The sequence below is a fragment of the Podarcis melisellensis genome (genome assembly GCF_964234715.1).
Source record: "Podarcis melisellensis genome assembly, chromosome: 11".
Lineage (NCBI taxonomy): Eukaryota > Metazoa > Chordata > Lepidosauria > Squamata > Lacertidae > Podarcis > Podarcis melisellensis.
Genome location: NC_138543.1, coordinates 42,042,706 through 42,058,980, shown reverse-complemented (window position 1 = coordinate 42,058,980; position 16,275 = coordinate 42,042,706). Strand labels below are relative to the sequence as shown.

Sequence of the window (16,275 nt, the reverse complement as noted above, 5' to 3'; positions counted from 1 at the left end):
AGCTTGCTTCCCTGCTTTTCTCTTCTGTAACCGTCTTCTCGCATGACTTTTAGTTGTTACTTTCTACTCAGGGTGCTGTTGAGTCTGGATTATGTCTTATCGGCCCCTTGACATGGTGCTGGATTCGATACTAGCCCAACCGCTTTATATAGATAGCCATCAATCTATTACATTCCAGAAGCCAGAAAAATAAAACCATCTAGTATACATGCTTTCATCTTAACAACAGAGCAAAAAACAAAGCAAACCATATCGTAAACACCATCAGCTCAAATATTCACATAATGATTATTACAGCTGCAGATGGTTAATAGGTTCTCATTCTCATTACCATTGCTAGAAAATTGGTCGCTGCTAACACCCATGGGATTTTATTTCCCAGCAAATATTTAACATAGCATTGAGCTGACCTTCCTGCTAGTTGGGACAATAAGGGGAAATTATTTGATGACGAGCTTCAGCATTAAAAGGGCAAAACAATATAACATGTTGTACAAATTCCATCTCCTGGTTATACAGGAGTGACCCTAATCTGTGAAAAGGTGGAGGGTATGTACTTTTTGTCATGCCACCCTTGCCCACAAGGCTACATAGTGCCTGGCACTACTCAGACTCACCCCAACACACCTGTTCACTCTTCGTAAGATGTAGGGATCTGAACTGGGTTACTTCTGCCACCACAGTACCTCGACATTTCCCACTTCTAACCATCATTTATTAAAACAAATTGTCAGGGAACTGCCATCGGCTCAGGGGCAAGAGGGGAAAAGCCAGATGGATTACAGAGAGCCCCCAAAGATCGTGGGAAGCAGCACTTCCTCAGCAGAGGAAGGAAGCCACGCCTCTAGTGGAGAGGAGATGCAGGGCTTGGAGGAGGCAAGGCAAGGCCAGGACACATCGCCTGGGCAAAGCGGGGAGGAAGGAGGTCCTCCTTTGCCCAAGTCGTCTGTGCGCAGTAGGCGTCCGCGCAGAGAGGGGAGGCGCAGACTGGGGGTCAAGAAACTACTCTGCCGGGAAAGATTCAAGCACCGGCCACTCTCAGATTCTGCCAGTGAATGAGCAAGACATGGAATAGAGGCACTCTGCATTCTAAAGGTTTTTACCACCAATAAGAAAGCTTTAGAACAGACTAACTGGACCATAAAGAAGGCTGATTGCCGAAGAATTGATGCTTTTGAATTATGGTCTGGAGGAGACTCTTGAGAGTCCCATGGACTGCAAGAAGATCAAACCTATCCATTCTGAAGGAAATCAGCCCTGAGTGCTCACTGGAAGGACAGATCCTGAAGCTGAGGCTCCAATATTTTGGCCACCTCATGAGAAGAGAAGACTCCCTGGAAAAGACCCTGATGTTGGGAAAGATTGAGGGCACAAGGAGAAGGGGACGACAGAGGACAAGATGGTTGGACAGTGTTCTCGAAGCTACCAGCATGAGTTTGACCAAACTGCGGGAGGCAGTGGAAGACAGGAGTGCCTGGTGTGCTCTGGTCCATGGGGTCACGAAGAGTTGGACACGAATAAATGACTAAACAACAACAATTGAGGCATATTGCCTGATTGCTCTCGAGCAACCAGCCGATGCATCTAACACAAATAAATAAGCATTTTTAATCACTTAGTGTACAGAGACATATGGGGTCAATTCTGTATTATTTGATTTGTTACTTCTTATCACAAAAAACAATGACTGATATAACAATGCTGATGCTACTTATCAAACCAGTCCTGCTGCCATCCAAACGCTCTCTCCACCTACAGCTTTCACTGCAGCTACCACCCATTCCCAAACTCAACTGACTCTTAAACTGTCTCCCACCAGGATTCAAACTTTCTAACCCTTATCCATTCACTTCCAACTTTCCCAGATACCCTCTCCCAAACACACACCCCAACCTACATCTACATGTTATACTTACTGACAGTTCACTCTGAAGTCGCTTGTATTGTATACATATTGTTGTCATCCATCTGTCTCGAGAGACAATGGAGTGTGCCTCCAGGGGTGAAGTCAAACCACTGCGTAGCAGCATCAAAGTGGACGCAAGCCTGAGCAGTGTGTATGGAGGCTCTGGGCTGCCCAGGTGACCTCTTGGCCTAGCTGATGTGGTCCTAAAGGAAAGCAGAACAATCACGTTTGGCACCAGCTTGGCTGCAGGAGTTGCCAGAAGGAGATGTAACAGGGGTCATCCAATCGCCTTAGGGACTCTACTCTGGATTTGTGTAGGGTTTACTCCTTAGGCTTTTCCTCTCCTGAAAACATCCCACAAGGCAGCAGAAATATTATATATGCACACAGTATTATTTACAGAAACACCAAAAGATCACAGCGTTGCACAGGCTGGGTTATTGACAGATATCCTTTGGAACCAAGATTCAGGGCCTGCTGTGACCTAAAGCCCTGGCATGTTAAATATCAGTAAAACTTCTGTTCTTGTTAATCTTTTGCAGGCTTCTATTCTAATCTGTCCGTTTCTTTCTAAGCCATCTTGGCAGGAACAGTGTTGCTTCTGTGTTCTTTCTAGTGCTTAATGTGCTAGTGGTGCTTTAAAATGTTAGGCAACAGTAGAAGTAATTTGTAAATGATTATATTTCCTAGCAGGGAAAACATCTGTGGATACTTCACATTTAAAAATCTCAGTCTTTCCTGAATAATCATTATAGACTTGCTTGTGGGTGACATTTGCAGCAGTGTCAACAGAGAGCATAAATATAGGAATTCACTTATGAGAATACACAAATTAGCATTTCATTGCTAACAAATAATTAGGAACCTCATTAGAATGATTGGATTTGTACAGAAACAATGTTTGGGCACAATGGCTTCTCAGCATTGCAGCTTGTTTCAGTTAAGGGGGATATATATATTCTTGGCTAGTGAAAAGTATTCATTTCCTCACTTATAAATTGGTAGTATTCCAACCGCGCTCTGTGTATCTGTATGTGCAAATGGAAAACAATCTATACAGCCAGATATTTTGTTGCCATTTCCACAGCAGCACTTCATGCTGCTGAAGAGGACAGCTGCATTTTCAGCAGAACCATGGCTAGCCCCTTCAGTGGTGTGACGTGGGGATTAAGCAGAGGCTGGATGGCCAACTCTGAGCAATTCTGCGGAAGTAGTAGAATTCCTATGGCAGGTGATGTCCTTTGAAGTCCCTGTCACGTCTATGAATAGCTGGCATAGAAATTGCAAACTGTAACATTTTAGTGTTGCATTTTATTTTGTAAATGACTTTCAGTTTCTTGACTGGAAAGAAGACTATTAATGATTTTAACAAATAGCTAGATCCAATATTATATTCTTCCTCTCAACTTAATGAGACTGCCCTTAGTTCAATATACTGATGCCTATGAGTGAATCTTCCAGCTGGATTTCTTTTGATGTCATAACTTCCAGCCCACAACGGGTTAAGTTGCCTGGTAGTGCAATCCATAGGTAATAATTCTAGTAAGAAATACATGCGATGTTCACTCTCAACTTTTATAGTCTGCTGTTTAAAAAAACAAAACTGCAAACAAATCCAGCTGCATGATATTCCTATCCTCTTGTCCTACATGTAACTGGAGATGTTAGTCAACGTAATGACCTGATAAAAATAACTTTCAAACCGCAAGATAACGAAACAGAGAACACATCTGTTACTTATTATCCCTGATTGTACTTTTGAAAATTAATAGCTTTGACACTTTTAAAGAAGGGAGGCAGTTTGTGAGTTGCCAAAAACAGTGCATCTTCCCCAAAGGGGAAGACATTTGCATAAAATGTTTGAGTTGTATTCAATTAAGTTTAACTTTGAGTAGACCCTACTCAATGGTTCAGAGTTAATCATCATGCTCTCCCTTAAGTGACTATGTTTAAACCAGAATTGGACAAGATATCTTCAAACATTTTATTTTCACAGCAACCCTGTGAGGTAGGTTAGTCTGAGAAGTAATGACTAGCTCAAAGTCACCTAGTGAGCTGGGTAGGGATTTGAAGATATCTGATGGATGACAAGGCACCTGATGGGAAGAATTCAGGATTTTGCTACTTGAGAGAACTGGATAGATTTTTTACCTTTCTTCTAATAAAATATATCTGTTTGAAACATTTCTCTCAGTGTCCAAGTTAAGGTGCTGGTAACTCTTAATAAATGGTCTAGTGTTTCCTCTAGTTAGGAATTATTTATAGTCAGCAATTTGATCCATTTGTGTTGAAACAATAAGCATTTCCTGTTTTATAGCTACGAAAGACCAGCTGGCATCCTCTTTTGAAATGCAAATGTCTCAAGCTGGAATCAGTGCTCATTATTCCCAGGTAAACTAACCAGTCATCTATGGCTATAGCTATTCTTTAAAATAAATTGTTCTTCAGAAGGAAGATCTTGAATATCCTCAAACAGAAAGATCACTGTAATGCTTTGGCCAGGTCTGTGTTATTTAAAAAAATTGCCTTTAACCCACAATACTGATGATACCTCCCTCCTTTCAAATTCCATGCTGTACAATTTCTAAACACTTCCAAACTGTATCATTGCACCATTCAGACACGTCTCATTGCGTTGCTGCATGGTACAACTTGATGACTTTTCTCCTTTTGGGGGGTTCACTTCATCCCCACATACAAACATGGCAAAACATTGGTTGTGTGCACAGACTGCATTTCTGATGATCTGGGGACTCAAGCCCTATTCGAAACTAATGCTCAAGCAAGAAGAAGAGAAGCACTGATGGGTCCCACCCACAATGGCTCAGCATGACAATATGCAGTGGGGTAGATTTCCTGTATACATCTGTACATGCAAAGTCATCCATGCAACCTGGAAGCCTGTGCAAATGGGGTTCCAGATCACATGGACAATTTTGCACGCACAGTTGCACATGTTGCTCACTGCAGGCGTTTGTGCTGAATGTTCAGGTGCCAGGCATGGGGCAAGCTGGCATGTGCAAGGTTAGGGCGGGAGCTAGTTGGCATGTTGATTTACCACATGAGTGCTAATTGGGGGGAAAGTGTGGAATGAGAGATTATTAGCCACCTCGAAAACTGGGGCAACATATCGTAGTTGAAAATGAATAAATAAATAAATGAAATTTATATCTCATCTTTCTACCATCATGGAACTCAAGGTGTCATGTGCAGTGGGTTTTTTTCTGGGTGGACACAGACCCCTAAACATTTTGTGAAGCTAACAGGAGAAGAATCTTAAAATTTTTAAATTTTTAGTTTTCTCTCTAGCACAGTGAATCGTCAGTTCCGTTGCTTCCCCCTACTTCCTGTAACAGTGTTTCCTGGTCACAGATGGAATGAGAATACCCCTAAACATATTTTTTTATATATAGGGGGGAAAGCACTGGGTATATGTATGTATAATTCCTATGAGGTCACCCACATTGGGTTCCCATATATCCTCTTTTTCCAGGACACCTCCTCTTTTTCATGGATATATAAAATGAGAGTTGTCATAGAGATCCATAGTTAAAAGTAGATGGTTTATGTAACTAATTGATTTCTCCTGCTATGTAAGGATTGGATCATGCTTGGAGCAGTTGGAGCTTATGACTGGAATGGAACTGTCGTCATGCTAAAGGACAATACCTTTCAAATCCCGAGAAATGACACATTTTATAACAAGTCTTCGGAAAGAAATGAGCCTCTTGCAGCATACTTAGGTGACTCCAATATTCCAGTTCATTCTTTTCTCTCAGCTAGCCAACCTGCTGTATACCCTTAGTTAGGGCTGCACTGCATTGGCTTATTGGAAATAGGTTGTTTTCTGCTGCTCCAGAGAAGCGGACACGGAGCAATGGATCCAAACTACAAGAAAGAAGATTCCACCTAAACATTAGGAAGAACTTCCTGACAGTAAGAGCTGTTCAACAGAGGAATTTGCTGCCAAGGAGTGTGGTGGAGTCTCCTTCTTTGGAGGTCTTTAACCAGAGGCTTGACAACCATATGTCAGGAGTGCTCTGATGGCGTTTCCTGCTTGGCAGGGGGTTGGACTCGATGGCCCTTGTGGTCTCTTCCAACTCTATGATTCTATGATTCTATGAAATATATTTATGCATGCTTTTTCTTTTTTAAAAGAGGCACAAGTAGTTATTATCAAAGTATCCTGAGAATGAACGTTGTCTCTCCCTTTCTTTATTTTAGGTTATACAGTGAATTCAGCTTCAGTGCCTGGAGATGTGCTGTACATTGCTGGCCAGCCTCGATATAATCACACTGGTCAAGTTATCATTTATCAAATGAGAGGAGCAGATATAGAAATACTTCAAAGATTAAATGGGGAGCAAGTAAGTAATTGGGGTTATTGCAATTCACATACTTCAGAATGAGATATATTTGTCCCACACTGAATATTGCCAGAAAAAGTGTGAACACTAGAGAAAAACCAACAGAGCACAAATCATTGCTGCAGTTCTGAACAATTCTACCCTGTGTCTGAAGCTACTTATAAATCAGTAATGCTGAATGTGTGACTACACAATGTTCATTTCAAGTATCAGGTGCAGTCATGTATTCAGATAATAAATTCAGCAACAGATAATTGAAGGAGGTGGTGCCCTAGTGGTGACTCTCTTTGGGATCATACCTCCAGAGTCCCTACAAATTGTAGGAATTGAGCCTCCAGGGCCAGCAACAACCTACCACACTGCAGCAACCCTCTTATCTTTTTTGTGGGTGGCGCTGTGGGTTAAACCACTGAGCCTCTTGGGCTTGCCGATCAGAGGGTCAGCGGTTCGAATCCTCACTACAGGGTGAGCTCCCGTTGCTCTGTCCCAGCTCCTGCCAACCTAACAGTTTGAAAGCACGTCGAAGTGCAAGTAGATAAATAGGTACCGCTCCAGCGGGAAGGTAAACGGCATTTCTGTGCACTGCTCTGTTTCACCAGAAGCGGCTTAGTCAAGCTGGCCACATGACCTGGAAGTTGTACGCCGGCTCCCTCAGCCAATAAAGCGAGATGAGTGCTGCAACTGGACCTAATGGTCAGGGGTTCCTTTTTCCTTTACCTAGACAAGTCAGTAGCTGCAGCTGTTTCCACTCTCCACTTCTAGAACCAGCAATAGCATCCTCCTTCTTTTACTTGTACTGAGTATCTCTTCATTTTTGAACACACTGCTTTGGCATCTTTAATGATACGTGGTTTATACGTTAAATAAGAATAAAATGCATATTGATTACAAACATGAGGGGATCCTATTTTGTACAATTACAGATTGGCTCCTATTTTGGAAGTGTTATCACAACCATTGACATTGACAAAGATACATTCACTGATATTCTTCTCGTGGGAGCACCTATGTACATGGGGACCGAAAAAGAAGAACAAGGCAAGGTGTATGTTTATTCATTGAACCAGGTAAGGAAGAAATGAACTGTGTTGGGATTTAAACATCAAGAGCATAAGACAAGTCCAGCTAGATCTCTTATGTTAGGAATCTTAGGTGAGATACCCATGCAGTGAAAGTTGCTCCCAGTACCAGTCAGAAGCAGAGGAAGGTTCAGATAGTTTATTCTTGCAGAAGATAAGGCTCAGTAAAACAGTTCTGAATGTAGATATATATAGCTTGTAGGCTTTTTCAGGTACAGATATATATAGATACACGCAAGGACAAAATATCTTCGTTGCATTAAATAAGTTCAGCAATTCAAGACATATCACTGGAAAAGTAGTACCAATGAAAGACAGACTAGCTTCAGTCTCACAGACTGACTCACCGTTGAGCTGACATGCATTAATCGCAGACATAGTTGGGGTCCTGGGCCATTACCATAGCAACTGGCTTAGCTGAACTTGCACCTGCAACTAGCTTATCCATGGGGAGATTTATGGCCATTAAGCCTTTCTCATGTGTGATTACTCCAGCATGTCCAGCATCCTTTTCTCACGTTGGCAACCAGATGCCTGTGGGAAGCCTGTACTGTAAGCCAAATTTGGGTACAACGATGTGCTCCCCATTTGTGATTCCAGGCAAGTGGCTTGAAGGTAGAACATTACTATTGTGGCTAGTAGCCATTGATAGCTTTATCCTGCATGAATTTATCTAGCCCTCATTTACAGCCATCCAACCCTGGTGGCCAGTCTTGGAGGGAACAGATTCCATAGTTTAACCTTGCACTGTGGGAAGAAGAACTTCCTTTGGTCTGTTCTGAATCTTCCAAATTAGATGAATCCAAGTTGTAGTATTATGAGGACGTCTAGTATTATGGAAGAGATGCACTAGAAGAGCATCAACCAGGAAAAGTTAGCAAAGTAGATAGAAATCCATTGTTATTTTTTCCACAGAAAACATTTGAACATCAGATGACCCTTGAGCCTATAAAGCAAACATGCTGCTCGCTACTGAAGCACAATGACTGCACAAATCACAACAAGAATGAACCCTGTGGGGCCCGTTTTGGAACTTCAATTGCTTCAGTAAAGGACCTCAACCTTGATGGGTTTAATGATATAGTCATAGGTGCCCCCCTTGAAGATGATCATCGAGGAGCTGTGTATGTTTACCATGGCAACGGAAACACTATAAGGAAAGAATATGCCCAGGTATGGAAGAAAATTAAGAGTATGTCTAGATACAAGAATGGGGTGGGGGTGGGGGTTGATGGTAGGAGAAATGGGGGGCTGTTAGAAATTTGGGAGTACTCAATTTTGCAAAATCCACATATTTATTTATGAAGCCACTCTGGACTGGCTTTTTATGTTTAGATTAATTTAATTTGTTAGCAAATGACACATTTTGAAGAATATCAATCTGAACTCGGGTTAGATTCACCTCTGAATGTCAGCATTAACCAAATTTTAGATACTTCCTGTAATGTGAATATTTGGGTATTTATAAGGCTCTAAAATTCAATTTAAATAGTATTTTTGGGACTTGGTGCCTGTCTGTTGTCATTCATTTTTAAATACAGGAAAGGATTTAATTCTCCAAGAGTGTTGAACAAAAAAGTAAAGAAATAAGTAGTATCCCTATCCACACTGCCATCTTGAAGTGTCAAACCTTCTGTATTTCCCTGTTGACTGTAATAAAGTCATTCTGCTTTCCACAGCGCATTGCATCAGGTGGCGATGGGGAAAAGATGAAATTTTTTGGCCAATCGATACATGGTGAAATGGATTTGAATGGAGATGGACTGACAGATGTCACTATTGGAGGCCTTGGAGGGGCAGCCCTCTTCTGGTATTTATGATACAGCTTTCACTTTAAAGAATGCTCATTTTATCAGTAATTGCTCAGTTTGTCAGTAATTGTTACCTGGGACTTTTAGTTAACTCGTTCCTTAAGTGTGTGGATCCTTGTCTCGCCAAAACAGCACAAACATCATTCATATTGGCTAGGACAGAGGCAAAATTATCTACACTATTTCTGGGTGGCAAAACTGCAGCGAGAGGCCAAATATTATGAAGGGAGAGGTGAAATTCTCCAGCAGTTTTGCTCCAGAGACACTCTTGTCTGATAAATTTCAGCTTGTTTAATTTTGTATAAAAAAATTATTGTTAGTTCATATTGGTAGATGAAGGAAGGACCGGGGGACAACTGCAGAAATATAGGACAAGCCCATTGCATTACATTCAGTGTTAATCCTACTCAGAGTAACATGACTAAGGGGGCAATTCTAGGGCAAAAATCCACTGGGATGAGTAGATTAGGAGGCAGAAGATTGGCTGAGGTGGGAATCAGCTGACTGAGCCAGCAATCTCAGCCAACATCTGCAGTTCTGGTTCAGCCAAAGATGCAACAGTGTAATTTGCTCATCCCAGCTCAGCCAGGGCTCAGCCACCTAAATTGAAGCTGGCTGATCCAAGACTTGTGAAAGGCCCCCAAAAGGGGCATTCTGAGGGTGTGGCAGGGCAGGACCAGAGAGGGAGGTACTTAGGTTGGATCCTAAGCCCATATTGCTTAGTCACATGACCTGGCGTAGGACACTATTCTAAAGCAGGCATAGGCAAACTCGTCCCTCCAGATGTTTTGGGACTACAACTCCCATTGTCCCTAGCTAACAGGACCAGTGGTCAGGGATGATGGGAATTGTAGTCCCCAAACATCTGGAGGGCCAAGTTTGCCTGTGCCTATTCTAAAGCCTTGTTTTCCCTCTGCTGAATGGGGTTTGGATCTAGTATACGTAACTTTATGCCAGCTAATTTACACTAACTTGCTTTATGCTAGCTTCTTATGCATAAGATTGCTCTCTACCTTAGGTCCATTAATTTCAATGGGTCAACTGTAACTTAGATGGATGCAACAGTTTTGAAAGTGATTCCACATTAGAAATGACAAAATTGGGGAGTCCATATCTGTTATAATCTGGAGGATGACTGAAATTCACCAATAGGAGGGGCTCTAAGAAGAAAGAGCATTTTTAAATTAAAAAGTTAGAAAATGCTTTTCTGAGGGATCTCATGTTTGTGTTTCATGGACGGCATCTGTCTTAGGTCTCGAGATGTTGCTGAAGTCAATGCTTCCATGGAATTCACGCCCAGCAAAATTAATATCCAGAAGATAAACAATGACATGCAAAAGCAACGGGTGTTCATCAATGCCACAATTTGTTTTAAAGTCAAATTAAAATCAGAGGAGGCCACAATGAATGAAACAAGTAAGTAGATTGCACTGAATTTTGCTATATAGATTGTCTATATAGTAGAGCAGTTCCTCGAGAATTTGCTGGAGAACCTACAGGTAAATGACTGTAGGCCAAAGGCTTTACTGCATTTTCATTTGCTGCATGCAAAGATACAATAGAATTACTGTTTTATAAACTGTTCTTTCCGTTACACTATTGTATTTCATATTAGACTAAAGCAGTAATCAGGGGATTCCATCATCTAAAGCATGGTAAACATTAATAAAGAGAAGGTCAGTTCCCATGTCCTAAAGAAGCAGAAATAAAGGAAACATTATGGATTTCTGTTTCCTTTTCCATGCTTGATTGAACCAGGACTGTGGGGTTTAAGCTTCACACAGGCATTCATAATTTAAGTTATTTTTCTACAATGTTATATAGAGCTCCCAGGCCTGGGTAGAGATTCTCTTAAGATGGGACACAGAGAAAGGACTCTCCGCTAGATTCTAGGGAGCAGGCAGGTCAGCATGGAAGTTGACAGCCTTTTAGATGGTAGGAGAAGTGTTTGTTACTCATGCATCTTCTGTCACTCCTTCAGACTATCTGAAGTGGCCGAGAAAATCAAAACGCAAAGGACAGTTAAAGAGACAATGGGTTGTACCCAATGTTGTCATTCCACTCTTGCAAGAGACTTCTGCTTCTCCAATGACATTTTGCCCTCGTCTCCTCTCCTCTTGCCTGCAACTTTCACACACCTTAATTTCTTGTCCAGGGAGTTGGGGGACCATTTGGAGCAGATCTTGGGGAGGGGGCTTTCAGGGAGGAAAACTATTTGGGGGTCAAGCTTAATTGTACCTGTTCACTCCCCCTTAGGTATCCAGTATTGGATTACACTTGATGCCCAAAGAAAGTTGTCACGAAGCCTTTTCACAGAAACTCTTGAACGGAAGATGCAAAAAAATATCACAGTCAAAGGGTCAGAATGTGTTAACCATAACTTCTACATGTTGGCAAGTAAATCATATCAAGTGGCTCCCCTCCCCTCGTTGCCTTCTCTCTCTCTCTCCCCTTTTTTTGCATTAGTGGAAAGGATGCATACAATTAAAAAAAATAGTGGTTTTTATGTAAGGGATTAGTTAGAGAGAATTTATACTGTTTTTGTATGTGGACAATATTCTCTTAACTCTCTCATTTCATTTCTCTTTATCAGTGCTTGCAAACACCCCAACAAGTTTGCCATGTATTGATTTCTGTATATTAGACTGATGATTTATTGACTATTCCTGATGTCTGCTTATAATTCTGCATATAATATAAAGCTGCATATAATTCTAAGCGCCCTATCTTATGCACACCTTTATAATATAAGCATTTTTGTACAAATGATTCGATTGGAGGACTTAACCGTGTTATTTTTATGGTGTTCAAGTTCCCCAGCTCACTGAGGAGTCCGATTTGCATCCCTGTGCGGGACAGGCAGAGGGTGACCTGCTCTTTTCATATGCAGCGTCCTTGTGGGATGGGATGGTCTACTTTGGGAGGGGAGAGCCAATCCACTACAGTTCTTGGACTTCCCAAGGCAGAGAGTGGACCAGACTGAAGACTCCATTTAGTCTGGTCCAGTTCCAGATTATAAAAGGGATTTTTCCTCATTGTGATACGTACTCAATTGTGGTACACAAGTAATTTGTAGAAATAGATAAATGCAAACCGAACCAGATTTCTCTCCATCCCTTCTATATCCCAGACTAGCTATATCTGAAGACAGTGGGACCCTCAAGAGTATCATTCTATTTGATGATAAAGGTTGCTACCAGAACAAAACAAAATCTTTGTACATGCTTGAGCCTCTTAGGACCCTCTTAGCCTCTTAGCCTTAAAAAATTCTGTTGGTCTCTTACTGAGACCCAGCCATCTTCTTTGGGATGCAGGAAAAAAAAGATCTGTGCTCCTGGGGATTATTTTTCATTGTTGTCATAGCTGGCACACCAGACTCCATCTTAGATTCTCTCAGTTTTTTAAAAAGTGTTTGTGGTCTGAGGCCTGCTATGATGAGCCTAGCTGAAAACCCATGAAGGTTGCTTTTTATTCAGTGAAACCTGGGCTTTGACTCATAGTCTGCAATTTCAAGATAAGAAAAAGGGTCAGTTGGAGTCCATAAGGGAAAATCCTTTGGATATGTTGTCTAGTATGGTCCTTAAGCTCCCTGTTTTGTCTTGAATTTGCTGTTTGGCATGTTTCCTTTTAAGTGAATAATGCAAAGTATAGACCACCCACCAATAGTCATTTTAAAAGCATGCCTTTTTTTTTTTAGTATTCTGATGATTGGGAGAAGGGGAAAGGTTGCAATGACTGTTTTCTTTGCCTTCACTTTGTCTCTTAGGACCAGCCTGACTTTCGTGATTCTGTAAAGGTTTTGTTGGACTTCAACTTCTCTGATCCAGAGAGTGGACCGATCCTGGACAATGCAATGCCCAACTCGATATATGAATATGTGAGTCGCTACAATGTGGAAAGTGGTCTGGTTTCTTGATATGATATGTGAATTAGTGCATCAATATATTTCTGTATTTATTTAATTTATAAACTTATTTAATTTATAAATTTGTGCCATAAATGATGCCATAAGATACCACAAAACAATGCAAACTGACTGGCTCATCTAAAAAAGAAAATAAAAATAAGTGAAGAGGCTTGTCAACATTAAACATTAAAAAAAAATATGTTCAAGAAACATCTGAGGGTTAACATTGAGCTAAGATGGAGCAGTAATGTCCCAAATTATTAGTACAGTGGTACCTTGGGTTACATATGCTTCAGGTTACAAACTGCTGACCCAGAAATATTACCTCAGGTTAAGAACTTTGCTTCAGGATGAGACCAGAAATCATGCTCCGGCGGCTCGACGGCAGTGGGAGGCCCCATTAGCTAAAGTGGTGCTTCAGGTTAAGAACAGTTTCAAGTTCTGGAAACGAATTAAGTACTTAACCTGAGGTACCACTGTATGCTCTTCAGCAAGAACTTCTAAGGCATAGAGAAACTCATTGCACAGTCCAAAAACTGCTTTGAGGTTGTATTACAGTCAAGCGACATATAAAGGTTGTGGAATAAATAAATGAATGAATGACTAAACTTCTTGCAGATCCCTTTCACAAAGGATTGTGGTACCAAAGAGAAATGTATTACCGATCTACAGCTGACTGCCAATGCAGCCATAGAAGGAAGCAGGTAACACGGACAAAGCTACCTTTTTATATACACACGGAAAATTATGCTTGTATGGATATCTTGTACAACATTCAGCATGGTTGGGTCAATGAAACTATTGTTACAGAAATCATAAGCCAGAACTGTTTTAAAATTGTTTATTACCTAAAAATGTTTTGTTTTCGGCTGATTAAATTGATGGATTATTCTGAATTGGCAAAATTAACGGGTATGCTAGGAAACCAAGGGGGGGGAATTATTAAGGAGTGGGGAATATTTGTGGAATATTTTAAAAAATCATGGTATAAAACTAAGTGCATTGGTAGGGCTGACTTAATTGTCCGATAATTCAGAAATGGAATAAAGTAGAAAATGGAGTGTTAAAAATTTAGGAAAGAGAAGGAACCACAAAAGGGGGGCGAGGGAAGTCTGATATGTATTTGTATCGGAAGTATGTGACTGTAAGATGAGTATTTGTAAATTCTTGAAACCTGAAAATAAAATTCGTTTTTTTAAAATGTTTTGTTTATTTTTCAGTTCATCGCCATTCATCATCAGGTCGAGCAATCTAAAGTTCTGGGTCCGGATGCTTGTTAAGAATAAAAAAGATAGTGCTTATAATACCAGAGTCATTGTTCAGTATTCTCCAAATATTATTTTTGCTGGTATTGAGGTACATGCTTTAATTTTTTTATTAAAAAAAAGAAATAATTCTCTTGTCTTGTTGTGAACTAGTAGAGCCAGCTTATCTGTTTGATGGAATTTATATGTATAATAATTCAGGTTAGAGAGCCAGAGATTCCTATGCAATTGTTGATTTTTCCTATAGGTAGATATTGCTCTGCAAACAGTACTAAAGAAAAATATGTGTGGTGTAAGAAAGACACATATAACTGTATATGACTGTGTTAGAGCCAACATGATGTAGTTCAGGGGCAGGGAACTCATGCCCCTCCAGATGTTGGCCTCCAACACCCATCAGTCCCTAGCCAGCACAGTCAATGTTCAGGGATTATGGGAGTTGTAATCCAACCACTTCTGAAGGGACCTAAGTTTCCCAGCTCTGTTGTAGTGGCTTGAATGTTGGACCTGGGCTGGGTTCAAATCCCTGTTCATGTATGAAGTTGACTTAAGTCAGTGTCTCTCAGCCCAGTTCACACAGTGTTGCTGAAGATACCTCTTCACAATGAACTCCTGAGAAGAAGAAAAAGGTGGCATGCAAATATGGCTGTTACAGCTTTCTTTGGGGGTATATTACTGAATTTATGGGACGCGGGTGGCCTCTGGTCTAAACCACTGAGCCTAGGACTTGCCGATCAGAAGGTCGTGGTTTGAGTCCCCACGACGGGGTGAGCTCCCATTGCTCGGTCCCTGCTCCTGCCAACCTAGCAGTTCGAAAGCACGTCAAAGTGCAAGTAAATAAATAGGTACCACTCCAGCGGGAAGATAAACGGCGTTTCCGTGCACTGCTCTAGTTTCGCCAGAAGTGGCTTATTCATGCTGGCCACATGACCCAGAAAAACTGTCTGCAGACAAACACCGGCTCCCTCAGCCAGTAAAGCGAGATGAGCGCCGCAACCCCAGAGTTGTTCATGACTGGACTTAACTGTCAGGGGTCCTTTACCTTTTAAAAACACCTGAATTTATATCTTCAGATTTTGCAGGTTTTTTTGAAAAATAAATCAGAAATAACTCACATTACATCAAGGTGAAATAATTTCTATCATTTTATGTGCAGAAAATATCAAAAGATAGCTGTGAATCTGGGCCTAATATCACTTGCAAAGTGGGCTACCCCTTCCTAACACCTGGAGAGGAGGTAAGTTGTTGTGAATGGGCTGTTTTGGTTAATTATATTTTTCTAATGTGAGGCTTCTTTTGAGCCAAAGTTTGCTAATGTGTTATGAATGAAAAATGTGTATGTCCCAGTCTTCATGCCCCACCATTAGCAGCTAATGACATTTAAAACACCATAATGTGAAAACAAATACCATAGATCAAACATTCAGTCACAGTACAGAGGCTGAATTCTGACCCACCTAAAGACTTGAGTAAATAGAAATGCTTTCTATTTTACTTTTTATTCATACAAGTAATAAATACAGGAAAATGACACTTTTCAGTGGTGAAAAGGGCTGTAGATCTGTGGTAGAGCATATGTGTTACAAGCAAAAGGACCTTCACTGCCACGCTGTGGGCAGGATCCTGCTCTCTAGTGCATGTTTGAGAGTATCTATGGTGATTCTTGAGCCACTTTCCCTATCCTATTTATCACCTGTTTTCATACCATCAGAACACTGGATTGGAATTTCCACTCTACTTTTAATTGTATACTGGGAGACTGATTGAATTTGTGTGCCTTTAGTATTGCTGCTTGCTAACCACCACAATTTTTCTCTCCCGGTTACTTTGAGTGGCACCCATGAACTGTGAAGCATACATTTGGGACACAGGAAGTGTTTTCACAACAGGGCTGAAGAAATAGCGTGTGATGTTTGTCTTGGACATTGCTTTGAAGCTCT

General features: G+C 41.0%; 1 protein-coding gene across 1 annotated transcript in view; it reads left to right on the top strand.

Annotated features, from left to right (window-relative positions):
* The window catches only part of ITGA1 (integrin subunit alpha 1), a 63,796-nt gene that overhangs the window by 33,072 nt on the left and 14,449 nt on the right, over positions 1 to 16,275 (top strand). Inside the window, exons 10-21 of the mRNA XM_081929601.1 lie at positions 4,224 to 4,297; positions 5,505 to 5,649; positions 6,131 to 6,273; positions 7,197 to 7,340; positions 8,268 to 8,525; positions 9,032 to 9,162; positions 10,416 to 10,579; positions 11,420 to 11,556; positions 12,930 to 13,040; positions 13,689 to 13,774; positions 14,291 to 14,426; positions 15,492 to 15,572. Of these exons, the coding sequence (XP_081785727.1) occupies positions 4,224 to 4,297; positions 5,505 to 5,649; positions 6,131 to 6,273; positions 7,197 to 7,340; positions 8,268 to 8,525; positions 9,032 to 9,162; positions 10,416 to 10,579; positions 11,420 to 11,556; positions 12,930 to 13,040; positions 13,689 to 13,774; positions 14,291 to 14,426; positions 15,492 to 15,572 (1,610 nt within the window). The remainder of the gene's footprint in view (positions 1 to 4,223; positions 4,298 to 5,504; positions 5,650 to 6,130; positions 6,274 to 7,196; positions 7,341 to 8,267; positions 8,526 to 9,031; positions 9,163 to 10,415; positions 10,580 to 11,419; positions 11,557 to 12,929; positions 13,041 to 13,688; positions 13,775 to 14,290; positions 14,427 to 15,491; positions 15,573 to 16,275) is intronic.